The sequence below is a fragment of the Peromyscus leucopus genome, chromosome 1 (genome assembly GCF_004664715.2).
Source record: "Peromyscus leucopus breed LL Stock chromosome 1, UCI_PerLeu_2.1, whole genome shotgun sequence".
Lineage (NCBI taxonomy): Eukaryota > Metazoa > Chordata > Mammalia > Rodentia > Cricetidae > Peromyscus > Peromyscus leucopus.
The window spans coordinates 161,971,134-161,998,403 of record NC_051063.1 but is presented as its reverse complement, the minus strand read 5'-3'; the positions used below and the strand labels follow the sequence as shown (position 1 = coordinate 161,998,403).

At 52.4% G+C, this 27,270-nt stretch overlaps 2 protein-coding genes and 1 long non-coding RNA gene across 5 annotated transcripts in view; 2 read left to right on the top strand and 1 right to left on the bottom strand.

The window, feature by feature from the left end:
• The first annotated feature begins 196 nt into the window (after nucleotides 1-196).
• Nucleotides 197-11,123, top strand: Lgi4 (leucine rich repeat LGI family member 4). Of its 3 annotated transcripts, XM_028877809.1 has the most exons (9): nucleotides 197-667; nucleotides 1,061-1,132; nucleotides 1,424-1,495; nucleotides 3,904-3,975; nucleotides 4,084-4,155; nucleotides 4,365-4,534; nucleotides 7,875-8,039; nucleotides 8,120-8,625; nucleotides 10,071-11,123. In XM_028877809.1, the coding sequence occupies exons 1-9, from the start codon at nucleotides 498-500 to the stop codon at nucleotides 10,383-10,385; spliced, it is 1,614 nt and encodes a 537-aa protein (XP_028733642.1). In that variant the 5' UTR covers nucleotides 197-497; the 3' UTR covers nucleotides 10,386-11,123. The 3 variants fall into 3 exon arrangements, with proteins under 3 accessions (XP_028733642.1, XP_037058151.1, XP_028733643.1); XM_037202256.1 differs by lacking the exon at nucleotides 3,904-3,975; XM_028877810.1 differs by lacking the exon at nucleotides 197-667 and having other exon boundaries at nucleotides 1,424-1,520.
• Nucleotides 11,124-11,704: 581 nt separating this feature from the next.
• Fxyd3 (FXYD domain containing ion transport regulator 3) lies at nucleotides 11,705-18,229 on the bottom strand. The gene is made up of 8 exons (XM_028877820.2): nucleotides 18,130-18,229; nucleotides 14,703-14,756; nucleotides 13,251-13,283; nucleotides 13,140-13,163; nucleotides 12,425-12,499; nucleotides 12,311-12,347; nucleotides 12,025-12,062; nucleotides 11,705-11,906 (listed from the first exon to the last, which is right to left on the bottom strand). Exons 2-8 carry the CDS (start codon nucleotides 14,740-14,742, stop codon nucleotides 11,887-11,889), a joined length of 267 nt encoding a protein of 88 aa, XP_028733653.1. The 5' UTR covers nucleotides 14,743-14,756; nucleotides 18,130-18,229; the 3' UTR covers nucleotides 11,705-11,886.
• Nucleotides 18,230-19,276: 1,047 nt separating this feature from the next.
• LOC114698929 overlaps nucleotides 19,277-27,270 on the top strand; it is a 13,453-nt gene continuing 5,459 nt past the window's right edge. The window contains exon 1 of the long non-coding RNA XR_003735434.1: nucleotides 19,277-19,835. This is a non-coding gene — a long non-coding RNA (uncharacterized LOC114698929). The remainder of the gene's footprint in view (nucleotides 19,836-27,270) is intronic.

The following is a 27,270-nucleotide window of genomic DNA, read 5'->3' as shown; positions in this document are numbered from 1 at the left end:
CCTTCCTACCCTGCTGCTGGGCACATCCCAGGCCACAGCAAGTGGGACGAGAGTGTGGGAGGACACAGAGAAAGTACTGGAAGCTTGAAACGGGCCAGGGAGGTGAGAGTTACAGACACCAGGCAGAAGGACCAGGACGGACGGACAGACAGACAGACACACACACACACACACACACACACACACACACACACACACACACACACACACACACACACACCAGAGATCTACAGACCAAACCAGAGGCAGAGAGACAAAGACAGAAACAGACATGAGGTTGCAGGGGTAGGAAACAATAATAGAAAGATCGGGAGAGAGACCGACAGACAATCCCACACTCCAGATACGGGGAGAGAGGGACCGGCTGAGAGAGAGTAAGAAGGCGACCAGCCACAGGACAGCGTGGCCAGCAGCAGGATGGAGGGGCATCCCACAAAGATGTAGTGGTCAGGGTCTGGCAGGGTAGGGTGAGTGGGGGCCTGGGCAGGGGCAGGGGCATGGGAGGGGCAGGCATTCTATTGTTGCTGTTGGCCGGGGCTGGGGCAGGAGTGGCCTGGAGTCCCCCCAAGGCAAAGTGTCCCCCACGCTGCTCCTGTTCCAAGGAAAGTACCCTGTGTGAGGGCTCCTCCGGGCTGCCCGAGAGCTTCTCCGCCACGCTCCTGTCACTGTGAGTGCCAGCCCTGTGTGGGCCTAAAGGGAGGGAGGAGACCTGGGGCTCCAGGCTTGGGGTGGGGTGCCGGGGTCTCTCTCAGATTCCTGCACACCACAGAATTCTGGGGTGTCTGAAAGAGGGCTGCTGAGATTTGGAAAGGTGCCGACTGGGGGTGTCCCAAAGGGCAGGGAGAATCAATGGGGACACTGGAGGTGCAGTATCCAGCGGCTGAGGGCTGCCAGGGGCCTTGTACATGTGTGGAGGGCAGAGGGCAGGGATGGAGAGCAGTAGGAGGGACTCCCCGGCTCAACATGGAAGGTCAGGGCCTCCAGAGCAGCCAAGGGCTCTGATTTGAGAGAGGAAAACTGGAATGGGTTTCTGCTCACTGATTTCTGCCCATGTCCCCAGCTCCCTCATCAAGATGGGGGTCTCCCAGCTGAAGGCTGGCAGCTTCATGAAGATACCATCACTGCACTTGCTGTGAGTACAGCCTGGCTGGGCCCACCACCCTCTGCTCAAGAAAATGAGTGTTTCTGCATGTGTGTGTGCATGAATGTGTGTGTGTGCGCGTGTGTGCACATGTACATGCATGGGGGGGGTGTTTGGACACCTGTGAGGACATGTGTACTTTGTGTATATCTATGGAAGCATCCGTGTCCGCTCACCTACGCCTACGCTTGCACGTGGGTCTTTGGGTTGGACGGGGGCTAAGAGGACAGCCATACGTACCAGTCTACAACTCTGAAAGCATCTGTCTTGCCCCCTTGCCAGGCTCTTCACATCCAATACCTTCTCCGTGATCGAGGACGATGCCTTCATTGGCCTGTCCTATCTGCGGTACCTGTGAGTACAGCCCTGCTGGGGAAAGGTGGGTCTGGAGGGGCGGGCGAGCCTCTCTGTGACCCCCCCAGTGGAAGAGGACAAAGGGAGGTGGTCTGGGGAAGGGGGCATCTGGCCAGTGGCAGGTCCCTAGGAGGAAGGCTGCAGTGTGGACAGCTCAGGAGCTACTGATCAGAAGTGAATCTCACCTCTGTGTACTTCAGATTCACAGAGGAAGCTGGGCCTGGTGGCTCAGGCCTGTAATCCCAGCTGTTCAGGAGGCTGAGGCAGGAGGATGGCTCAAGGCCTGCTTGGGCTACAGAATGGATTCAAGGCTAGCCTGAGCAACTCAGTGAGACCCTGTCTCATAATAAGAAATAATTAAAATAAGAGAAAATAAAAGACTAGGGGTACATCTTGGGAGTAGGTACTTGCTTAGCATGTGTGAGACCCCGGGTTTCAGTCCCAGGCCTGGAAACCAAGAGTCAGTAAAAGGCCTAGATAGCCATATTCAGTTGTCCTGATGCAGGGGGATTCCAGGAAAGGGTGTACAAAGAGGTTAGGAGCAGGAAACATTTAAAATTACCCGGAAACCACTTGGAGCTATGCAGTGACCATGTGGCAGTGTGGGTGCCGTGCCAATGTGGGGGTGCCAGGTTGCTGGAGGGGTTGGCTGTATGACAGGGCTGTGTGCTGCTGGTGGCCTGGTGATGCTGCTGTGGAGGGTGGTGTGTAGGGGTGTCCTTGTTACTGATGAAAGGGAAGTGATGTGTAAGCAGACTTTTCTTTCCTGCCCACCAGTTTCAAATAACCAACACAGAGACTTAATAGGAATTATAGATGATTGGCCGATAGCTCAGGCTTATTACTAACTAGCTCTTGCAACTTAAAGTAACCCATTTCTTTTAATATACATTCTGCCACGTGGCCTTACCTCTCTTTCGGTGATGATTATATTATTGCTGATGGAGTGTTTGTTTATTTGTTTTGAGACAGGGTTTCTCTGTGTAGTTTTGGTGCCTGTCCTGGATCTCGCTCTGTAGACCAGGCTGGCCTTGAACTCAGATATCTGCCTGGCTCTGCCTCCCAAGTGCTGGGATTAAAGGCATGTGCCACCACCACCCTGCCTGCTGATGGAGTATGAGGGTTGCTGACCAAAATGGCTGCCACAATATTGTTGGTGTTATTGGGGATATCTATAAGGTGTGGGGGGCTGCTGTTTGTGGATTATCAATGTAGGGGTATGTGCTTATGGTGTGTGTGGACGTTGGTCATGGATATGGGTAGAATGTTGGTGGAGGTTTTCTAGTTTTGTGTTTTGGGGGCTCTTTCCTATTTGCTTGTTTGTTTTGGAAACTGGGGTCTTGGACATGTTACTTTCCTAAAGTAGTTCCAAACTCCTCACTGGGGGATTCTAGGCAGGGGCTCCACCACTGAGCCACACTTCAGCCCCTCACTGGGGGATTCTAGGCAGGGGCTCTACCACTGAGTCACACCCCAGCCCCTCACTGGGGGATTCTAGGCAGGGGCTCTACCACTGAACCACACCCCAGCCCCTCACTGGGGGATTCTAGGCAGGGGCTCTACCACTGAGCCACACCATATGCCCAGCCTTCCATGGAATATTCTAAGCAAGTACTCTATCACTGAGGCACACCTCAGACCAGGTGTCATGTTTTTTAAAAATGTTGCATTTATTGAGGGGGGGGGTGACAATGTATGTGCCATGGCCCATGCATACAAGTCAGAGGACAATTTGTGGGAGCAGATTCTCTTCTTCCACCACATGGGTTCTGGGGATCAAAAACTGGAGTTATCAGGCATGGTGGCAACTGCCTTTACCTGCTGAGCCATGCCCTGGCCCTGTTGTTAGTTTTGATGGTGTTGTTGGCTCTGGGTTTGCCAATGATGATGAAGTTGTTGGTATTCATGAAAATACTGTGCTGGTGGTGGATGGTGTGAATGTTGGTGGTGACGGTGATGCTGTTGGCACCAGGTGAGGTTTGTAACAGTGGTGGCAGTGTTGGTGTCATGGCAACAGTCTTGGTTCTGACCATGAAAGTGTGATGTTGGTGACACTGTGTGTGTTATTGGTGTGGGGTTTGGCAATGGGTGTTGATGAAAGAGGATGGGGGTGAGCGCATGGTGCTGGGGTTAATTATTGGTAACTGAGCTCAGTGGTGATGACAGAGGCACACATGTCGGTGCCACGGTGCCAGGGTGGTGGCGGTGGGATGGTGGTTGCACTTATGGTAAGCTTGACAATGACCATAGAGCCAAGACCTTGGCTGCTGTGAGAGCGGCCCTGGTGAAGACCGGTTTCCTTGTGGTCATTCAAGGTGAGAGAGGAGAAAGAAGCCATTCCTGTGGCTTCCTAGGGCCAGTTTCTCCCACACTGTGGGCCTCGCCCTCACTCCACCCTCTCCCCACAGCTTCATTGAGGACAACAAGATTGGCTCCATCTCCAAGAATGCCCTGAGAGGACTCCGCTCACTCACACACCTGTGTGTATTTCCACAGCCCAGTCCTCCACCATAGGCACCCGACCCATCCCTCAAGGCCATGGCATCTCCTGGCCACAGCTGACACTCTTTCTTCTCCCGCTCTATCAGAAGCCTGGCCAACAACCACCTCGAGGCCCTACCCAGATTCCTGTTCCGAGACCTGGAGACTCTGACTCATGTGTGAGCTCGGGCTCAGGGAGGCTGAGGGTGGGGCTTGGGAATGCTAATAGGGAGGGAGATCTGAACCTCCTTGGGCTAATGCATGAGTATGCTTGGTTTATACTTTCCTGTCGTCTGAGGGTGCCACCCTAGACCCTCACCTGGGAAGGTGACTCGGCCTCTAAGCCACAGAAACTGGGTCCCAGCTTCTTCGTGGCTTCTTGCCCCAGGGACCTCCGTGGGAACCCGTTCCAGTGTGACTGCCGAGTACTTTGGCTGCTGCAGTGGATGCCTACGGTGAATGCCAGTGTGGGCCTGGGGGCCTGTGCAGGCCCCTCTGCCCTTGCCCGAATGCAACTCAACCATCTTGACCCTAAGAAGTTCAAGTGCAGAGCCACAGGTGACGGCTTCCTGCCCCCTCCCCAACTCCTCGGCAGTGGGAGGGGCAACAGGGCCTCAGAAGAAGAGAGGGAATCAAGTGTGTGTGTGTGGGGGGGCAGCCACAGGGGTGAGGAGATAGCCTCCCTGAGCCTCATTTCCTCATTTGTAAAGCGGGGGTGTAAACAGTGATCCCAGATCTCTGTGAGGAGTAAACGCTGGGCAGCATTTTTTTTCTTTACTTTTTGACAGACTCTCAATTCCCAGACAAGGCTGGCATTGAACTTGTGACCCTCCTGCCTCTTCCACCTTCGGTGTGCTGGGGTTGCATGAATCACACTTGGTCTCTGCACAGCTCTCGAGGCCAGTCCTGGCAAAGAGGCTTATTGTTGTTGGTGTTTTATGTATGTGTGTATGTCGGTGTATGGGTATGTGCAGTCGGAGTGCAGATGTTGGATCCCCGGAACTGGAGTTCTAGGCAGTTGTCAACGGTCCTACATGGGTGCTGGGAACGGGGACTCCAGTTCTCTGCAAGAACAGCAAACGCTGCTAACCCTGAGCCCTCTCTCCAGCCCTTGTTTGTTGCTATTTTTGTTTTGTTTTCTGAGACAAAGTCTTACTATGTAGCCCAAGCTGGCTTCAGACTTGTAGCAATCCTCTGGTCTCAGCCTCCCAAAGCCATGATAGGCATGCGCCACTATGCCGGGCTTACAAGAGGCTTTTGTAAGGATTCACTAGTATTGTTAATACGACACTTAAATACCCCTCCTTTGCACCCATTTTGTGCTGGGAGCTGTGGGTACTCCCTCCTCCCTGGGGCTTGTCTTCTTTTAGCTTTTCCACAAATTTATAGAGTATACCGGGACGTTTTTCTGAGTGCTGGGTCATGCAGGAGACAGCAGTGGCTCGGCTGGCCGCCCCGGGTCTCTCCCTTTCTGAGGCTACAGTTGAGAAGTCAGGCAACCCCAAAGAGTCCCCCCAAAACAAGGAGGCACAGGCGGGGGTGGGGGTGGGGTGGGAGGGAGGTGGGGGGCCATGACAGAGCTGGAAGGCACAGGCAGAGCCTGGGGTAGGAGTGAGGTCAGAAGTCATTAGCACTGAGGAAGCCCAGAGCTAGGACCAGGAAAGCCAAGGAAGGGTGCAAACAGCAGGTAGTGTGGGTTTTGTTTAAGGGCTTGTTTTTGTTTTTCCAAGACAGGGTTTCTCTGTGTAGTTTTGGTGCCTGTTCTGGATCTTGCTCTATAGGCCAGGCTGGCCTCAAACTCACAAAGATCCGCCTGGCTCTGCCTCCGGAGTGCTGGGATTAAAGGCGTGTGCCACCGCCGCCTGGCTTCATTTACATTTTAAAATATGGGTGTGGGGGAAGGTGGCTGCATGTGTACCATGGCGCATGTGCAGAGGTGGGAACAAGTGGGAACCGATTCTCCCCTTGCACCTATGAATTCTGGGACTGAATTCAGCTCCATCAGACCTGGTGGCAGGTGCCCTTGCTCACTGAGCCATCTCCCCAGCCCAGGAAGGGCTGATTAGAAGGACATTTTTAAAAAGATTCTGCAGGCCATGGTAGTACATGCAATCCCGGTACTGGGATGGCTGAAGCTGGAGGGTTGTGAACTTGAGAGCAGTGTAGGCTACATGTGCAGTCCTACCTCAAAAACAAAATGAGATGCAGTTTGTGTGAATGACCCGCTTGTAGCTTCCTGTGTCAACCCTGCCACCTAGGAACAGGGCCGGCATAGAGGGTGACACACAGCCTGGGTCTCTTCTGACAACCTGGAGAGTGGATTAAAGAACTCCCTGACTGGTGAGATGGCTCAGTGGCTAAGGGCACTTGCCACCAAGTCTGATGACTGGGCTTCAATCCCCAGAACCCATAGGATGGAAGGAGAGAGGCAGCTCTTACCCTTTTGCCCTCTGACCTCCACACACGGGTCATGCATCCCACGCATAAACACAAATGGGAGCAAGTGACCTGTCTTCTGCATGGGGCGAGGGGGGGGGGTAGCCCCTAGTTGCTGCCCTTGATTTTATGGTTCAAGCCAGGTTGTGACACCTCCATGTGCTTTTGGATGTGGCAAAAAGGAGGCGAAAGAGGCCAGGTCCAGGACAAGTCATGTTCACACAATGAAGTGAATATCACACTTCTTGTCTGTTGTGAACTTGATCATGATATCTGGGGAGTACGTTAGTAGGGGTGCTGAAACATTCTGTCTGGGCTGCCTGACGGTCATCTCCCTGCTTTATGAAAAAAGTGGTGTGTGTGTGTGTGTGTGTGTGTGTGTGTGTGTGTCTGTGTGTGTGTGTGTGTGTGTGTGTGTGTTACTAGGGACTAAACTCAGAGCCTTCCAAATGTTAGGCAAGCATTCCACTACTGAGTCACACCCCAGCCCTCACTGGGGGATTCTAGGCAGGGGCTCTACCACTGAGCCACACCCCAGCCCCTCACTGGGGGATTCTAGGCAGGTGCTCTACCACTGAGTCACACCCCAGCCCCTCACTGGGGGATTCTAGGCAGGGGCTCCACCACTGAGCCACACCCCAGCCCCTCACTGGGGGATTCTAGGCAGGGGCTCCACCACTGAGCCACACCCCAGCCCCTCACTGCAGGGTTCTAGGCAGGGGCTCTACCACTGAGCCACACCCCAGCCCCTCACTGGGGGATTCTAGGCAGGGGCTCCACCACTGAGCCACACCCCAGCCCCTCACTGGGGGATTCTAGGCAGGGGCTCTACCACTGATCTACATACATCCTAGCCATCTCTACTTTTTTTTTGTTTCGAGATAGGGTCTGCTATTAAGTTGCCGAGACTATCCTGAATTCCTGTATCCCAGACAGGCCTTGAACTTTCTGTTGTCATGGCTCACTCTCCTGAGGAGCTAGGTTGACGGTCTGTCTGGGGAGAATGGATGTTGCTGCCTAGCTGGCTGCCTGGGTCACTTATCCTCACGTTTTCATGGTAACAAAGTGTAGCTCAAAGGAATGCTGTTGTAAAGTTCATTGAGTAACTAAACACGCTGTTTGATTTGTTTTGTGTTTTTGATCAGGCTATGTAGCCCAGGCTGACCAGCAACCAGAAATCCTCCTGCCTCAGCTTCCCCTAGGCTGTGATCATAAGCATGTCGTCCCACAACATCTGTCTAAGACAGTTTCCAATGGACTATTTGGTGATGCCACACAGCTTTGAAAAGAAAGATGTTCGTGTTTCTGAGAGTTAAGCTATCTATAGACAAAAAGGTTACATTCCATAGGTTTCTATGTGGTGAACACTATGAATTCTCATTTCAAAGATGTGCTAAGAAGGCTCAGAAATTGAGGTCCCCAGCCCACCCCCAGGCACCTCTGACTCTCTTACTGCCTCTAGAACTGTCCTGGCTCCAGACTGTTGGGGAGTCGGCACTGAGCGTGGAGTCCTTCTCCTATCAGGGGGAACCTCACGTGATCCTGGCACAGCCCTTCGCTGGCCGCTGCTTGATCCTGGTCTGGGACTACAGCCTGCAGCGCTTCCGGCCTGAGGAAGAGGTGTCCGGTGAGCTCCCCTCCTGTCCTGGCCCCTTCTCTCCTGTCCCCAGACTGCCCCTGAGCCTGACTGTCACACTCTCCCTACAGCGCCCTCCGTGGTGTCCTGCAAACCTCTGGTGCTGGGCCCACACCTCTTCATACTGGCTGCCCGCCTGTGGGGAGGCTCACAGCTGTGGTCTCGGTCTAGCCCCGACCTGCGTCTGGCCCCAATACAGGTCCTAGCCCCTCAAAGGCTGCTGCGACCCAATGATGCAGAGCTCCTGTGGCTGGATGGGCAGCCCTGCTTCGTGGTGGCTGACTCCTCCAAAGCTGGTAGCACCACGCTGCTGTGCCGCGATGGGCCCGGCTTCTACCCACGTCAGAGCCTGCATGCCTGGCACCGCGACACCGACGCCGAGGCCCTGGAGCTGGATGGCCGACCGCATCTGCTGCTTGCTTCCGCCTCCCAGAGGCCAGTGCTCTTCCATTGGTTTGGTGGCCGCTTCGAGAGGCGCACAGACATCCCAGAGGCTGAGGACGTCTATGCCACGAAACACTTTCAGGCCGGTGGAGACGTGTTCCTGTGCCTGACACGATACATTGGGGACTCCATGGTGAGGCGGGGGGCACGCAGTGGAAGCCAAGCCTGGGCACAACAGCTGACCCTCATTTGACAGGGGGCTGGACCCCCGTTTCAGCACAGCCTCTCACTGGTGAATTCCAGGCGTGGTTTCCATAACTGAGCCTCACCCACAACCAATCCCTGATGAATTCTAGGCAAGCAAGCCCCACTAAGCCGCAGCCCCAGGCCCTTTCTAGTGAATTCCTGGCGTAAGCTGAGCTTCACTCCCAACCCTCAGCTGACGAGTTCTAACGTGAGGGCTTGCCTGCTGAATACAGCCCGAGGCAGAGACTCAGCCAGGGTCTGACCATGTAGTGCAGGCTGGCCTCAATCTCATGCCCTGTGCCGGTGTAACCGGAAGGTGCCCACACGACCTGCTTCCGCTGAACTTACTCTACTCCGCTAAGCTTGGCTCTGTAACTCTAGAACATTCCAGGATGACAGATAACCCCAACCACACCCTTCCCATTGGGATACTTCGCCCTCAAGGTTGAACTGGTTGGTGGTAGACCCTGCTCACTGCCTCCAGGGCTCTCTTTTCAGAATGAGGTGCAGTCAGGGACAGACACCCCCGCCCCCTGCAGTTATTTGAGGGGTCTGTAGGGGAAAACAGTGGAGATAAGAATGGGAGTCAGGGGTCAGGCAGGAGACTGGAGGTGGAAGCTGCGTCAGGGTGTGGCCAGAACAGATGGCATAAACATGACTCGTGACAGTAAGATCAAAAGACCCTTGCTGGACACTCTGTGTGGCATGTGAGGGAAAGAGAAAGGTCTAGAACAAAAGATCAGCTCTGAACAGACAGATGTTATCATCTGTAAATTAGGAAAGCTGCTGGGCATAGTGTTGGTGTCAGTCAAAGGTCTGGCATTTCAGTACCAGGGAGGCTGAGACACAAATACCATGAGTCTGAGATAGTCGGTCAGTACCAGCAAGACTCCCCCAAAACAAACAAACAAATTTTAACAAAAATAAAGAGCTGCCGTGAAAGGCTGAGGCACAAAGACCATAAGTCTGAGACAGTCAGTCAGTACCAGCAAGACTCCCCAAAAACAAACAAACAAACAAACAAACAAATAAATAGACAAAAATAAAGAGCTGCCATGAAAGGCTGAGGCACAAAGACCATAAGTCTGAGACAGTCAGTCAGTATCAGCAAGACTCCCCATAAAAAAACAAATAAATAAATAAGTAAATAAATAAATAAACAAACAAACAAAAATGAAGAGCTACAGTGAAAGGCTGTGGCACAAAAAACTTGAGTCTGAGATAATCAGTACCAGCAGGACTCCCTAAAAATAAACAAACAAACAAAAATAAAGAGCTACGGTGAGACTGAGGACCTACAGGCTCATGTTACAAGTCCTCCAGAGCCTCGAGGATGACAGGGAGGCCCAGTGCCTCATGACCCAGGGTCTAACTGGATTCCGCACCCTACAGGTCATGCGCTGGGACGGCTCCATGTTCCGACTGCTACAGCAGCTTCCGTCTCGAGGTTCCCATGTCTTCCAGCCACTGCTCATCGCCAGAGACCAGTTGGCCATCTTGGGCAGCGACTTCGCCTTCAGCCAAGTCTTCCGCCTTGAGCCTGATAAAGGGATCCTGGAGCCACTACAGGAACTGGGACCCCCGGCCTTGGTGGCCCCTCGAGCCTTTGCCCAAGTCATGGTAGCAGGAAGACGCTTTCTATTCGCAGCGTGCTTCAAGGGCCCCACGCAGATCTACCAGCACCATGAGCTGGATCTCAGTGCCTGAGGCTGGGCAGGACCCTGGAAGTGGCTGTGGGGCTGGCAAGGACATCCTACGACATCTGGGTACCCACTCGGGCCTGGCAACCTGGCCATCACAGCCTGTCCTGTGTGATACAGACTACTGCTATCCAAGTGCATCAGCCTGGGTCAGGCTTAGCCTACCTTTTGGAAGATCTGCACTTTAGGGAGAAACGGGAGGAGGTCTCTCTGCTCCCAGCAATGTTTGGGGCTCTTGCAGTCTGAAGCCACATTTTGGCTCCCTAGACAATGGCTTGGGAGCTCAGCCTGGGACACAACAGGGAGCTGGGATACAGAAATCAAAAGAACAATCTGCTGAGCTCAAGAGGTCTGGATATCCCGCCCTCAACGACCCCTTGGTCCTGCTCCATATAAAGTACCGGGAGAGAGCTTTCTTTTCCACTCAAACTCGAACTGGCCATTGGCTTTCGTGGAGGAGTGCGTATCTCTGTGACGTCACAGTTGCTGGGCAGTTTCCGGGACTGGTACTTTGCTGCTTGTGCGCATGTCTGCTGCCAAACTCCGATTGGGGAGTTTTGAAGCTTTTACGCATGCGCAGAAAAAGTGACAGGGTAGAGATGAGTCTGGAGGTGTCAGAGAAAGCCCTGGGTACCCCGTTCCCAGAATGTGACAGGGGCAAGAACAGAAAGTGTGTGAGTTCAATAAATGCCCTGCGCTCCCGACCTGCCCGGTCTGTGGGCTCATGGCAGGAAGGTCTTGTGAATGTTGTTGAGGGGCGGGTGATGGCCCTGGATGGGATCCTGGGTAAGAATTTTGCTTTGAAAGGTTTTAGGCATTTTCCAGGGTGTCACATGGCATCAGGGGTACTGGGGAATCTCAAGAAAGCCTGGGGTTAGTGGAGGGTCTCACTCTGTGCCTGCTGCATATTTTTAGGGGTGTCCTGGGGAAATTAAAGGTTTCACAGGGACAGTTGGTATATGGAAAGGTCTCAGGATAAAGTGAGGTCTCAGAATGGATGAGAAAGCCACTGTGGGGGTCGGGGTGGGGCTAAACTATCTGAGCGGCCCCAACACGGTAGGATGGCCTATTAGTTATTCTCAAAGTCAACACTGTACTCGATTAGGGCCCTTTTTCACCCCTAGAAGCGTCCCTCGTTTACCACTAGAACATCTAAGTGGCACAGGAGGCTGCCCATGGAGGGATCGGGACGTCTCATGCCCGTCATCAGGTCATGACACACAAGTGCCCACCTCATCAAGGGCCCCCAGGCCCACCCCAACATCTGCCCGCCCCCCGCTGCCCACAGCCACACTCCAGAATGCACACAGTCTGAGTTCACCTGAGCACGATGTAAAACCATTTTAGATTAGAAACTGAACAAAGATCCAGCTATCATGAGAGAGGTAAGATGAGACCCAGGCAAGGCAGTGTCAGGAGAGGACAGGACGGCCGTCTTGGAGTTCAGGCCCACCTCCAGAGCCAGGACCTGGCTCAGAGGCGTGCTGTGCTCTTCAACTGGTCCATCCTCAGCAGTTGTGAGCAGAGCCTAGTGGAGGGATGGGGTCAGTTTGCAAGGGTCTATCCAGTCCCTTCTCCCCTTACCCCAGCCACCACTTGTGACCCTTACCCCCAAACCCCACCCCCAGTCACCCTGAGTGTCTTACCTGGTGTGATGAGAGGTGGCCCATCCCCTGGACGGTGACTGGGAAAATAGAAAAGTGATAACATACAAATAAATCCCTTTGTTCTCCCCCTTAGGGCTAAGTATTCTCAGCTTGCCTAGACAGTTTCTTGGCTGGTTTTCCACTGTAGGTTTATACAGAGCTAGGGACCAAAGCCTTCTGGGGATGATTTGCATGAAGCCAAGCCCGGGAGAGCTCAGGGCAGAGCAGCCAGGCCTGTCCTCTTTGCACAAGGCTAGCCTTTGGGCATGCCCAGAACCCATCTCACCTGGGCTTCTGGCTGAACTTGCACTTGCACTTTCCACCTGTTGGAGAGGGATACAGTCAGAGGAACACACCGAATCTTCCCTGTTCTCTCCCCCATCCAGAGCGCCATACTCACTCATAAGAACTATGATGCCCACGGCACAGAGGATCCCTGCACAGATGAGCCCACCGACTCGAAGCCTGTACCAATCTGAGAGAGAAACGGGAGACCTCAGAGCTGGCCCAGGTCCCTGCATCTGTCTCCCAATTCATTTGATAGCAGTGAAAGGGAGAAGCCCCGCCCTATTGTGTATACATTGCAGTTAAGATCCAAGCAAACAAGATATTTCATGTTCATTCAGAGGCAGAGAAGCCGTCTGAAGGGAAAGGATCAGTGTCGGGGATAAAAGTCGGGGTATGGGTCTTTAGAGAGTGGTCAAGCAAGGGCTGCCTGAGGAGGTCCCCCTGGGATGGAGTTCACAGGAAGACAGGTAGCCCTGAAGACACATGGAAGACAGTGGTCCAGGCAAAAGGTGCACAGGTCGTGAGATGGGTGGCTGCCAGGAAGAGTGGGGCCGAATTCCCCACCCTCTCTGGGGAGATTTTTGTGACCAACTTTCTGGTGGTAGATCTGAACCTAACGCCTCTTGCAGACTGGACTCAGCCCCGTGTCTGTCTTGAATTCTCCCTCACGGCTGATTCCAGATACCTGGATGCTCAGTGACCCACTTCAAACCCTCTCCTATGCTGTCCCCTGGGTCACTGTGAACTGTCAGCCTCCCTTGTGTGGGGCCGTTGGCACAAAATAATGTGTGGGACTGGGAAGAAGTGAAGAGGGACAGCGTTCTTACCGTAGTAGAAGGGGCTGTCTTTGTCTGCAGAGAGAGAAAGGACACACCATGAGTCTGAGACAGTAGCAGGGGTCTGAGGTAAGTGGGATGGAGGGGTGGGCTCTGACTCACCTTCGGGGTCATTGGCATCCAGAGCAGGCAGGCCTGCGGGGACAAGGAAGGACAAGGGTGACTGTGGTGGCCCTCGGCAGGGTCAGTTTGTGGCCTGAAAAGAATGTTCCGTGGGGGAACAGCCCCACCGCCAAAGTGCACAGGATTTGGCTGCTGGTTAGTCTCACCTGGACATGTGCCATCATGGAGATATGGGCTCACCCACCCACCCCCACCTGTGAGTCATGCCAGCATTTTGCCACTGGAAACAGATCCTATTCTGGTACCTTTTGGCCACTGTGTGAGTGAGTGTTTCCAGACACACGGCCAGGCCACACCTCCTGCTGAAGAGGCTTTGCTTCTCAAGGTAGCAGATGGTTTCTGTTCCCAGGCCTGTTTGCTCCACAGCAGCAGTGCCCACAGCCCCCCCACAGCTACATCCCATAGTTATCAGGGTTGCTGACCTTCTGACCCTTTGAAATGACTCACGGTTGGCAACAATTCATTCTTACATCCTTTTTCCAAATAGAATTCTACGTGTGCCCAAAGAATGATAAAGTAAAAAGCAGTTTAAAAAGAAGGGGGGGGGAGGGCTGGAGAGAGATGGCTCAGTGGTTAGAACACTGATTGCTCTTGCAAAAGACCTAAGTTCAGTTCCCAGCACCCACACGATGGCTCCCAAACATCTGTGACTGCACTTCCAGGGGACCTGACACCCTCTCTGGCCTCCACAGTCACCAAGCACTCAAATGGCAAAACACCCATACACATGAAATAATTTAAAAAAAAAGTGGATAACTCCTAAGAAACGAGGCCTAAGGTTGTCCTCTGGCTGCCACACGCACAAGCATGCACACGCACGAACAGCTACACACACATGAGCACACACAAAGGAGGCAGAGGGAGGAAGGAAGGAAGGAGAAGACAGGGCAAAAGTGAGGAGTAAGGATTAAATTCTGCCCGAAAGCTTGGTTGGTTTCATCCAGAACCCGGGCCCCAGTTCTGCTACAGGGAGAAAAACAAGGCTTAGTTATATTTGAGGCACAAACGCTTGGGGTCCACCCCTCCCAGGCCCCATTCCACTGCTGTTCAAACATTAACGCATTTAAGCCTCACAAAACCCCTGTGACCAAGTGCTGTTGTTCTCTGTTTTCAGGGATGGAGAAACTGAGGCATGAGGTATTCCTGTTACCCACTACATCACTGATAGGTTCTTAGAGGCATCTGGGAAGGCAATGTAGGGAGGCCATGACACCCAAGAGTACTGGGCCGAGCCTTCGGCTGGCTGTCACGGAAAAGTAAATGGCATTCCCCAAAGGAAACACACACACACACACACACACACACACACACACACACACACACAGAGAGAGAGAGAGAGAGAGAGAGAGAGAGAGAGAGAGAGAGAGAGAGCTTGTCATCACCTAGCTGAGAGGCCCCGGGCAAAGGGCATTTTGGTGGCCAGATTCTCACCTGCTAGGAGGACCAGCAGGCTCAGAGTGACCTCTTGCATGTCGCAGCGTCGATCTAGAAAGTCCAGAGAGGAGGCCCAGGCTTAGCAGAGTGTCCAGGATGTAAGGCCATGCGCCTCTGGTTCCCTATCCCGCCTGCTGCTCACCAGGAGCACAGCCCAAGGTACACACAGGAAGGTTGGTAGTGAGCCTGAAGCTCACTGGGCTGGGAGATAAGGAGCCCCAAAGTCAAGTGGGGGCTGGGCGAGCTCTCGGGCTCCATGAAGGAACAGCCATTGTTGTCCCTGGACCGCGACTTTAGGTGTTACTGTAACGAATCTTCTTGGAGAGAAGAGGTGGGGTGGTGTTTTTCTATGTCCAGGCTGGCCTTGAATTTGCCATCCTCCTGCCTCAGCTCTCCAAGTACTAGGATCACAGGTGTGCACCATCGCATTCAGCTTATTATCCCTATCTGTACCATGGGGGAAACTGAGGCTCTGAGAGGTGAAAGCTGATGTCCAAGATCACTTGGTCCAGAAAACAGGATTTAAACAATGCCTTGTCCCCCACTAGCTGTTCATAACTCAGAACTGTGAGGGCCTCGGGGTGTTTTGGGGAGTAGGGTGTCAGGAGCCAGGTGGCAAGAGGCCCGGGTTCCGGGAGTGGCTCCCACAGACAGCTTGGAGCCTGCCTGGCTCTGCCCACACACTGCAGGCTTCTAGCTGGGGCCTGAGCTGACTCCCTGGGCTCCTGGGTGGGTGTATGGCAGAAATAATGCCAAGTTGGTGGGACATGTGCAGAGGGGGGTCCTGGCTGCAGCCTTACCTCCATCGTCTGCCCCACCCTTGGGTCTGTCCCTTCAGTGTTCTCCCCAGTCCCAGCTCAAGCCCGGGTTTTGCCCCCTCACCCTTCCCTGGCTCAGCCTCTGCTCTTGATCCTCATGCCAGCCGCAGCCCCGCTGGGCTTCTCTTAGCAGCAAACCCTCCATAGTTCCCCGGCGAGGCCCACTCAGCCCAGAGCCCCTTTCCATACAGCTTGGGCCTAACAGTCTGCCTTTCCGTCACCCTGGAGGCCTGTAATAGACTCCTGGTCTCTGTACCTCTCCCACCGGTCCTGCTCAACTGTTGTGAGCTTATGTGCATGTGTGCGCACACATACACACACACACACACACACACACTCAAGACAGTGAGTGCTAACATTTGTCCCCATTCCCCACATGCTAACACTGTCCAGTGACCTTGTGGGTCTCTTTCAATCCCTAGCAGTCCCAATGTCACCCTTCAGAGCTGGCCCTTTCTACCCACACCAAAGCACACACTCGGAAGAGGTGGAGCCAGCCACTGATGGTGCGGGGTGTCCCATATGCTCACACAGACTTCTCCATTTCCATGGGCCCACCCCCAGAGGCCTGGGAAATCCTTCAGCTTCTCTATTAATCTAAATCGGTGGAGGCCTGTCATGCAAGCTACCAGGGAAACTGAGGCAGGAGAAACGCTAATAATTCGCGGCCAGCCTAGGATACAGAGTTAAGGTCAGACTGAACAATTTGGCGAGATTTCACAAAATAAAAAGTCAAGGCCGGGCGGTGGTGGCGCACACCTTTAATCCCAGCACTCGGGAGGCAGAGCCAGGCGGATTTCTGTGAGTTCGAGGCGAGCCTGGGCTACCAAGTGAGCTCCAGGAAAGGCGCAAAGCTACACAGAGAAACCCTGTCTCAAAAAACCAAAAAAAAAAAAAAAGTCAAAAGAGGATGTGAAATGTAGCTCAGTGGTAGAGTCCCTGCCTAGAATCCCCCAGTGAGGGGCTAGGGTGTGACTCAGTGGTAGAGCCCCTGCCTAGAATCCCCCAGTGAGGGGCTGGGGCGTGGCTCAGTGGCAGAGCCCCTGCCTAGAATCCCCCAGTGAGGGGCTGGGGTGTGGCTCAGTGGTAGAGCCCCTGCCTAGAATCCCCCAGTGAGGGGCTGGGAGAATTGGCCCAGCAGTGGAGGTTTGCTTAGCCTGCTCTTCAGGCCCTGGATTTAATATTTAATACTCATTTTACACACACACACACACACACACACACACACACACACACACACACACACACCTCATTGCTTTAGATTAAACATGCATTTTTTTTTTGTAGTAGATTTGGGGACTATGTCTCAGATGTCTAGGGCCCCAGCTAGCGCTTTGGGGAGCTGAAGTGGTGATTAGGGGTACATGCTGCAGGTGTCTGTGGGCCAAGGCTGCCTCCTAAGACTTTGTTACCCATTCGGGTAAAAACACTAGCCACGGCAGTGCTCCTACTGAGTGACCAGCCCATGCGGGCATTTTCTCAGGATCTCATGATACTCCCTCATATCATCATCACAGCTTAATGAAGCTGGCTCTGTCATTATTCCACGTCGCTGTCACAACCATCACGTCTGAGTTCATCTTAACACTGTACTCTGTCATCACGGCTGCTGGGTCTCACCCCTTACATTTCTCCCCATAGACTCCTCCAAGCCCCCCCCCCCGGCCCCCAACCTCCCATTCCCACAAAACACTCAGAACCGGGGCTGGGGAAGACAGGGTTGCCCTGCCGCTGCACAGTCTGGACCCCGGCGTGCGGAGGGCTGCCGGGAGCCGGAAGCCGCCGTCCCCCCCTCACTGTCCTGTCTCTGCTAATGCTGTTTTCTGAAGAGAGGCTGCCTGCTTCGGAGTGGGCCATAGTGGAGCCAGCACGGAGAAGTCTGACTGGGACGCTCCCCACCTCATCTACTTCCTGGCTGTGCCAGTCGGAGGACAGTAGCTACCACCTACCTCCTGCATTCTCTCCTCCTCCAAGATGGTGGAGGACGGCCACTTGTGCAGGGGTACACTGCGTACACACTTGTCATCTGAGTCCCCCACATCTCCTAACCAGGCCCCACTTTACAACCTCCCTAGAACAGAGCATCCCTCTTTCCTGGCATTCATCGTCGTCCATGGACCCCACTCCCTGTCCACCCAGATACAGCCCCCATTCACTTCATCCCTCCATGCACTTAAACTACTCCTTGTCTGCTCAGTTACCCCAGGTGCTCCTCCCACCTCACCCGCTGAGAAACCCCCAATCGTGATACCACAGTAGGATCATTTCCCGTGCACCCTGACACCCCCACCCAGTTCAGACACCATCAGCAAAATCAGACTTCTCATCCACTCAGACCCCCCAAGTCTTCCTTGATCCCCACTATGAATGCCAGGTGGGTTACCCCAGGTGTCTAGTCCAGTCCCACAGAGTTGAGCCGTGAGGAACAGGCAGCTGAAGCATGAGAGGGTAGTCTCCTGCCCCCAGAAAAGAAGTCTTGAAGCTGGAAGGTTGTTGGGGTCTTTAACCCCAGTTTTTATGTAGCAGGGACAGCCAGAGGAGAGTCAGGGAGAGTTGGGGGACAGAGGCAAAGGTCTCTGGGAGGAAGGGGCCCCCAGGTCGCTCACCTGATTAGCTCAACAGGCTGAGAGGTGGTTCCGGGAGAGAGCAGAATGTGGACTGCCGAGCCTGGGCAGCCTTTATCCACAACTGCCACGCCCTGAGCAAACCTGGGCAGGCAGGCACAAGTTAGGTCTCCCTGAGGCGAGGGACGCCCCCACCCCATTCCTCCCTTAAAGAGACAGTTCTACCCGTTCTCTAGCTGTAGTAGCCTCAAGTGAAGTGAGAGGGGGTTGTGGTGGGCTGGGGATTGGCATCACAATGGAGGGGAGATGTCTTGTCCAGTCTCCTGAACTCCAAAGGAGACAGGGTTATGGGGAAGGTTCCCAGCTGCTTAAAACAAACCATCTTTTTGGAGGGTTAAAGTGGAACATCCATTTGATTTAGGTTTGGGGATGCTTTTTCTTTGTTTATTTGAGACAGGGTCTTACTATGTAGCCCTGGCTGGCCTGGAACTCACATTGTAGCCCAGGCTGTCTCTGGTGTCATCAGGATCCACCTGCCTTTGCCTCCCGAGTGCTGGGGTTAAAGGTGCGCGGCACCAGCTGTGGTTCTGTGTGGGGTGGGATTGCTGGCGCTTACAGGGGTTAAAGCCCTCATCCATCCGTCCATCCGTCCGTCCTGGAGTCTGCTGGCAGGACTCAGGGGTTAATAGAAGACATTGACATGGCTGAGGCTACCACACGAAGGAGACACTTTGGTGGGCAAAGGTGGGTTGTGGTTCTCGGGGCTCATAGGCCAGGCCCCAGAAAACTGGGAAGGAACTGGCTTTGGGCACAGACTGTAGTCCTGAGCCATGTTTCTCCCAGGAATGCGGAGCTGATGGGAGGGTGCTCCGGAGAGGGTGTGGGTGTGGATGTCAGGACTGCTTTTCTCCACTACAGAGAAGCCCCCGAACTCTGCAAGCCCCCACCCTGTCCTCCTCCCTCCTGCCCCCTCCTCATGGCGCTCCTTCCGCCTGGGGTCTGTACAAGCCCCCACATGGTCCCTGTTGGGGGTGCCCCCTCCCCCCAAATTCCGCCTTCTTACACAGAAGGACTTTTGTCTGGGGGCTGGATGGAGAACAAGGCACCATTGAATGGCTGGCAGAGGATTGGGGTCACCGGGAGGGGCAGGACCAGGAAAGGGGTGGCTTCTATTCGGCCACCAGCTGGACTCCAGACGACCCCCAACACTATGGTGAGGACCGTGGGGCGGAGCTCCAAGGCACCAGGCTAGGGAGAGGCTGCTGATGTGGGTGTGGAGAGTTAAAGGGGACTTAGGGTCAACGGTCTAGGGGGAAAAGAGCCCCCACACGCACTTCCCATCATGGTCTCCCTCAGTGATGTAGCTCACTTAGCTACATTGGCCTGTGTTCCCTGGGGCAACTCCTGAGCTCCAAGCCCTAGCTGGACAAAGTTTCTTGTCTCCCATAAACGAGTGGACCTCTCCCTGAGGGTAGGAGGCATATGCAGAGATAGAAACTGAGGAAAGAGAGACCTAGTAGGGGTCTGTGCAGAGGATCCCAGATCCCCTTAGGGGACCTTTGTACCTAGCCACACCACGAGCTTGACTGCCCCTCAGGAAAACAACCAAAACCCTTGGTGGTCCCAAGAATAGGATGGTGTCTCCCTCTACTGGATATCATAGGAACTACAAGCATCGGAGAACGGAGGGGCCGGAGGCTTGGGTCTCTGTGCTTCCTGGGTGCAAGCCCAGATGCTAGAAGGATCAGGTGAGAACTGTGAGTAAGTTGTGAGGCCGGAGACTGTGAGACCATGCAGCACAGTGAGAATGGCTGTCTTGACTAAGATGAGTGGTGTGCCTTGTGGTCAGATGTAAGTGATCTCCAGGCCTCTTGCAAAGGGACCAAAGCTGGGGGTGGGGGTGGGGTGGGAGTGGGGGTTTGGGGGCGTGGGTGAGCAGGGCATGATGTCACTGTGGTGGAGAGATGTGTGTGTGTGTGTGTGTGTGTGTGTGTGTGTGTGTGTGTGTGTGTAACCTGTATAGGGATGAAATATCCCTGGAAAGTCATACCCATGGGTGTGGGAAGGGGCCCTGGGAGAAGGTGGAGGAGAGATTGGTACTTCCACTTACACTTTGGAATTTTGCATCCTGAAAACATACTATCTTTTTAAAAAGCTTAATTGAGGGGGCTGAAGAGATGGCTCAGCAGTTAAGAGTGCTAGCTGTTCTTGAAGAGGACCTGAATTCGGTTCCCGGAACCCATGGCTCACAATCCCTGGAGATCCAAGGCCTCTGAGGTAGTGCACACACATGCACATACCCACACAAAGACACATACTTAAAAATAAACTAAGATTTTTTTTTTTAAAGCTTGATTGAAACTGTTATGGGTAGGGTAGTCTGGTACACACCTGTAATCCTAACATTTGGAAGGCTGAGGCCAGAAGAATTTGAGTATGAGACCAGCCTGAGCTACACAGGTTAGCTTAGGGTGTGTTGCAAGATCCTGTTTCAGTTGTTAAAAATATTAAGTAAACTAAAATAATAAACTAAAATAAACATACACTGTTCAGTGTCTACACATGGATGCCAGGATGCCCATACGCTTCACCTTTCAAGTTCCTTATTTACAGTGCTGTAGTATTTGCCCAGAATCTAGCCATGTCTTCTGGAGATTTAAATTTACCTCCAGAGTACTTGTTATATTCAACACAGTGGAAATAGTGGGTAAATAGTTGTTACTCTGTATTGTTATCTTGGCAATTGTGTCCACCCCAGAGAGCGATGAATACTACCCAACACATTTGTAGAAGACATCATGTTGCAAGGTCAAAAGGTCAGACATCCTCAGGAGAACACAGCTTTGTTTTTCCTGAGTGCTTCTCCCAAGTGGATGAACTCTCTTCCTACACAGAACTGACGGGTGCAGAGGGATGATTGTGTATACCATAGATTTTATAACAACATGTATTAATGTAGATGATAAAGTTATTGGAAGTATCTTCCCTCCATGTTGCTTTATTTCATTTTAATTTATTTGTGTGTGTGTTTGTGTGTGTGTGTGTGTGTGTGTGTGTGTGTGTGTGTGTACCCTCGGAGGCCAGAAGAGGGCATTGGATCCCCCTGGAGCTGAAGTTTCAGGTTTTTGTGAGCCACCCACCATGGGTGATGGGAATGGGGCTCAGGTCCCCTGAAAGAGCAGGAAGAGCTCTTCGCCTCTAAATCATCTGTCCAGAGCCCTCATGTTTGACGATCATTTGGCCCAGAGCAACCTGTGGAACCTGGAATAGGCTGTGGTTTCTCAGCACTGTGGGTATTCTTACTTAATTCGGAAAAAACAGCCCTCCCTGTGGTCTCTGGGCATCACAACATTTTCAGGAATTCAATGAAAGCACAGATTCAAAGGCATGGGTATTAGTGAAACCCTCAGGGGCCTGGAGGGTGGCTTGAAAGGCTCTTTCCCAGCCTGTTAAGGAAAAGCTGTGCCCTTTGGTTAAAAGAATGGAATCCACCTCTGGCTTTGGGTGGAGACATGACATTCTGATCTGCTCCAAAGATAGAACATGACATGCCATTGTCTCCTCCGACTCTAGCTTGCTTTTGTTGCTGTCACTCTGACCAAAAGCCACACTTGAGGAAGGAGACAGTTATTTTAGCTTGTAGTCCAACGTTGAGGGAAGTCAAGGCAGGAACTTGAAGCGGAAACCATGGAGGAACACTGTTGGATTGGCTCCTTCACAGTCTCACACTTAGCTAGCCTTCCTACACAACCAAGGATCACCTGCCCAGGGACGGTGTCACCCACAGTGGACTGAGCTCTCTTGCATTATTTTAAAAACAGTTCTCCACAGACATGTCCAGAGGTTAGTCTGATTTAGGCAATTCCATAACTGGGATTCCATTCTCAGGTTCTAGGCTGCGGTCAAGGTGACAGTTAAAGTTAATTGGGACACTTCCCTTAAGAGTTAATCCAGCTGGGCCTGCCAATCACCTGGCCAGATCATCCCTCAAAAAAGAGGATTTCACTAAACCCATGCTAAGGAGATGGGAGGAATAATTACCCCTTAATGCCATAATGTATTTATCCTTCACCAAAGCCCCTCCCTGGTACAGATGCTTGAAAGTCTTTTATCCTATAACACTGTAGCCTAACAATTTTTCTGAGCCTACCCCCCCCACAAAGAATGTTTTCTTTCTTTCCTTACTATCTTTTTCTTTCACGTACCTGACAAAAATCCTAAGCATGCTTTCCCCGGCACTCGGGGTTTTTCACTGTTTCTCTGAAGCGCCCCCACCTCTTCTACCATGTAGGTGCTTGTAGACCTCCATTCCCAAAGAGGTGACCGTCTCTCTCCCTCTTCTCCATCTCCTTCCTTGGGCAGCTGCTGAGATCAACAGCTTGCTGGCCTGAAGTTTGCTGCTTAACCTCTAATAAAATTGCCCTCGAACTTCCCCTGGTGGTTTGAATAAAAATGGCCCCCACAGGCCCAGAGGGAGAGGAGCTATTAGGAGATGTGGTCTTGTTGAAGTGGGTGTGGCCTTGTTGGAGGAAGTGTGTCACTAGGGGGTGAGCTTTGAGGTCTCAGATGCTCAAGACAGTTCACTTCCTGCTGCCTGTGGATCCAGATGTAGAATTCTCAGCCCCTCTCCAGCACCATGTCTGCCTGCATGCCACCATCCTTCCCACCATGATGATAATGGACTGAACCTCTGGCTCTAAGCCAGCCCCCAATTAAATGTTATCTCTTTACAGCAAAAACAAAAACAAACAAACAAACAAAACCCTAATAGGACACTTCCTTTTGAGTCTGCTTTAAAATTCTTTTATTTTTGAGTCTAAGAACACAAGGGAGAGTTCAGGTTGTTGTGCTGTGCGAGCATGCTTACCATGGGAGCATGCTTACCATGCGAGCATGCTTACCATGCGAGCATGCTTACCATGCGAGCATGCTTACCATCGGAACCACCTCTCTAGGCCCTAAGAGTGTATTTTTTTTTTAAGATTTATTTATTATGTATACAGCATGTATGACTGCAGGCCAGAAGAGGGCACCATATCTCATTACAGATGGTTGTGAGCCACCATGTGGTTGCTGGGACTTGAACTCAGGACCTCTGGAAGAGCAGGCAGTGCTCTTAACCTCTGAGCCATCTCTCCAGCCCCCTAAGAGTGTATTTTTAACACGTGTTTTGTGTATGTGTTTTGCCTGTGTGTATGTATGTGAGTCATATGTGTGCAGTGCCCACAGAAGTCAGGAGAGGTCTTGGACTCCTGGAATGGAAGTTACAAATGGTTGTGAGCCACCGGGTGGGTGCTAGGAACTGAACCTGGGTCCTCTAGAAGAACAGTGAACTTAACTGCTGAGCCACCTCTCCAGCCCCTTAAAAGTGTATTTTTTTTATGATGACCTCTCTGGATTTCCCAAGAAGCTGACTTAACTCTTTTTCTTTTTCTTTTTCTTTCTTTCTTTCTTTTTTATTTTTTTAATTTGTGTTTTGTTTCTGAGACAGGTGCTAACAGTGTAACCCAGGCTGGTCTTGAACTCATGATCCTCACACCTGCTAGTGCTTAACAGGTTGTAGACCAAACAAATGTATCTTGTGGTTGAATGCGGCCCTGGGGCTTCCAGTGTGAGCTCTCCAGCTGAGGGCACCAGATACACTGAGAGATACACTCAGCCCACCCCAGCTGTCAATCATCCCAGTAGTTGCTACTAATCCCAGAATGCTCCGGGGGAGTTTGCCCCTTGCCCCACCTTGGGCGTGTGCTTTCCCAACAGCAATTCTCTCTTCCCCTTTAAGTGCCCAGCTTGTTCCTTCATCCTTGACCCCGGCAACCTGGAGACCCCTGGTTTGAATCCAACCACTGTAAGTTTCCTTTACTTCACACAGTGTTACCAAAAAAAGTAACAGTAGCTACTGTGGCTAGAGCTTTGGTCTGTTGGGAATTTGATTCCAGCGGAAGGAAGTTGAGAGGCGGGGCTTTAGATCTGATGGATGGCTTAATGTGTTACCATGGGTGTGGGTTAGTTCTTGCTAGTGGGCTGTTCTAAGAGCAAGCCACATGCTTCTTCTTGCCCTCACTCGCTCTACTGTCTTCTGCCGTGGGGTGATGAGACCAGAAAGCCCTCACCAGGGGCCAGCCCCACACCCTTTGAACTTCCCAGCCTCCAGAACCACCAGCCAAACACAGACCAGTTAATTCTAAGTGACTCCGCTCAGCTATTCTGTTAGGACGGCAGAAAATGGAGGAAGACAGATGGTAACATTTAAAGACCAGGCTATTTCAGCACAGTGAGCTATATTTCCTGCTTCTCCTGGAAGGCCTAGTCTAACTGGGCATCATCACCTGTCAGTAGCAGTTAGTGAGGTTTGTCTCCCCAGGGTGACCCAGCTCCATCTGTCCTTGGTTCTCATTGAGGATTACTCTAGATGGAGACTGGCTCTTGACTTCAGACAGGGACATCTTTGGGGATGTCTGTGCAGCCAAGGCCCCCACAAGATGTCTCTGGAGCCCTAGAAACCAGGGCATACCTGTCCACAGTAAAGAGAAAGAAGGAAATAATATGGGCTTCCCCCCCCCACTCCCAAATTAACCGACAAAAATGCCTGGGGCTGGACATGACCTGCAGAGGCCTGTTATCCCAGTACTGGGGAGGCTGAGACAGGAAGATCATGAGTTCAAGGCCAGCCTGTGCTACATATCAAGACCCTGTCTCAAAAACAAAAAAGGACAGACGAGATGGTTCTGTGAGTAAAGGTGCTTGCTGCCAAGCCTGATGACCTGAGTTTGAGTCCCAGGCTCCACATGGTGGGAGATGAGGACAGGTTCCTGTAAGTTGTCCCCTGGCTGTTGGAGAATATCATTTCACGATGTGTTGCCTTTGTTTATGCCATGGAACGTTTGTTTAATGATGCAAAGATGTGTTGCATTCTTTTATGTTGCATTTGTTTAACTCTGTGAAGCTGTGTTACTTTGCCTGTCTAAAACACCTGATGGTCTAATAAAGAGCTGAACAGCCAATAGCGAGGCAGGAGAGGGATGGGCAGGGCCAGCAGGCAGAAAGGATAAATAGGAGGAGAAATCTGGGAAGAAAAGAAATGAGAAGGAAGAGGACACAGGGGGCAGCCACCCAGCCACACAACCAGCAACGGAATAAGAAAGGAAGATATCCAGAAATAAGAAAATGGTAAAAGCTCAGAGGCAAAAGTAGACGGGCTAATTTAGGTTAAGAAAAGCTGGCAAGAAACAAGCCAAGCTAAGGCTGGGCTTTATAAACAATAAGACTCTGTGTGTGGTTTATTTGGGAGCTGGGTGGCGGGCCCCCAAAAAGAACAAAAGTCAAAAGAGTAAAAGAGCAAAAACAACTAACAACATCTGCAGGTGCGTTGTGGCACACCCCAAATATATAAACACGTGAACAACCCAGTCTTCCTGTAAAGCCAGAAGGAGGACAGACAGACAAAGGGAGGGGCTGGACTACAGCAGACTTTCTTGAGGCCACCCTAAGAGGAGGGGTCAGTGGTGTAAACACCAAAGCCTGCCGCCCACCTACAGGCTGGGAATAAAGAGCAAAGTGGGAGAAGAGAACCAGAGATTTGTCTTTTCAAGCCCTCGGTTGGCCATTGCTGGGTGTAGGCAGAGAAATGGGGTGTGTGGTGAATTAAAGAACTCCACGTGACTGATAAGCACCTCTCAGGGCCAGCCATTACCCAGGAGCCACAGGGCAGAAAGGGCAAGAATTTAGAAAAAATGAGGACAGGTGTGGTGATATACACTTTTAGTCCCAGCACTCAGGAGGTGAAGGCAGGCGGATCTCTGTGAGTTTGAGGCCAGCCTGGTCTACACAGCAATTTCAGGATAGTCAGGGCTGCATAGTGAGAACCGTCTCCAAAAAAGAAAGAGAGAGAGAGAGAAGGATGTATAAAAACCAGTTGCTTTAGTTTTGGGGATTGTCACTGTGTAAGCAACACGGGAGCTTTCTGAAGTGGTGTGGCCCAGCTGTGTTCGCTCATTTCTGTCGGGTGGGAGAAGGGAATGCAGCTGTTGTCCCAGCTGTTTTCTGCTGAACAGGGCCGTGTCCTCATCAGGAGAGGCTTTGTTATTGGTCTTAGGAGGAGGAGGAGGAGGAGGAGGAGGAGGAGGAGGAGGAGGAAGAGGAGGAGGCCCATCCTTAGCACAAAACAATATTAATCACAAGACTAACACACTGTGTGGACAGAACGGAGACATTTGGGCTGGAATGACCGTGGGCCAGTGAGATGGCTCCCAGGGGCAAAGGACTTGCTGCCAAACCTGAAAACCAGAGTCGAACCCTGGCTCCACATGGTGGAAAGAAAGACAGAAGTGACTACTGACAGTTGTCCTCTGACCTCCACAGGACACACACACACACACACACACACACACACACACACACACAATACATTTAAAAAGGAAGGATAGAGTAACCTAAAAGTTTAAGAGTTTAGTTGAGGGTAAGAAATCATATTTATGTGTGATCTACATAGTAATATCTTTTTATATATTAAATAACATATTGATTTCCCCTTAGATAAAAGCCTTTGTTCTTGTGCCTCGTAGTCTTTGTTCAGGGATCAGTTTCCAGCCGGTGACCCCTGGCAACCAACACCCTGTCCTAACTTAACCCCTCGAGTATGTGGCCAGGCCTGAGGCTGTGCGGACCGTGAGTGTGCAGATCTTGGGGCTTGGCTGGCGCTCCTGCTCCCTGCTGGCCCCGTCTCTGCATCCTCAGGGGCTCTGAGCCTCCTTGCCCTGATCCCAGAGGCCAGTCCTGAGCTCTGAGCGTGCCCGAGCCAGGCACACCCTTTGTGGTTGACTATCTTGGCATTTTCAAGGCATTATCCCAGTGCCTCTGGCTCCTGGGCTAGCTGTGACCGGCTTAAGTGACTTGTGACTTAGGGCCAAGTCACACCATGAAGGGTCAGACCCAGGTAGTGTGTGTGTGTGTGTGTGTGTGTAGTGAATGACAAAGGACAGCCGAGTCCCACTGAAGCCGCCCCGACCCCCAGGACAGACAGAGTCGGAGCAGAGAAGAGCATCCTCCCCGGAGAGTGATCCCTCTCCGGAAGCAGGCTCCTGTCTCCCACTGTCCTCACTCAGACCCAGCTTCTACCCGCAACCCCAGAGTCACAACAGCCTCTGCCTGGTCTCCTGCCCCATCTGCAGTGCCTGTATTCTG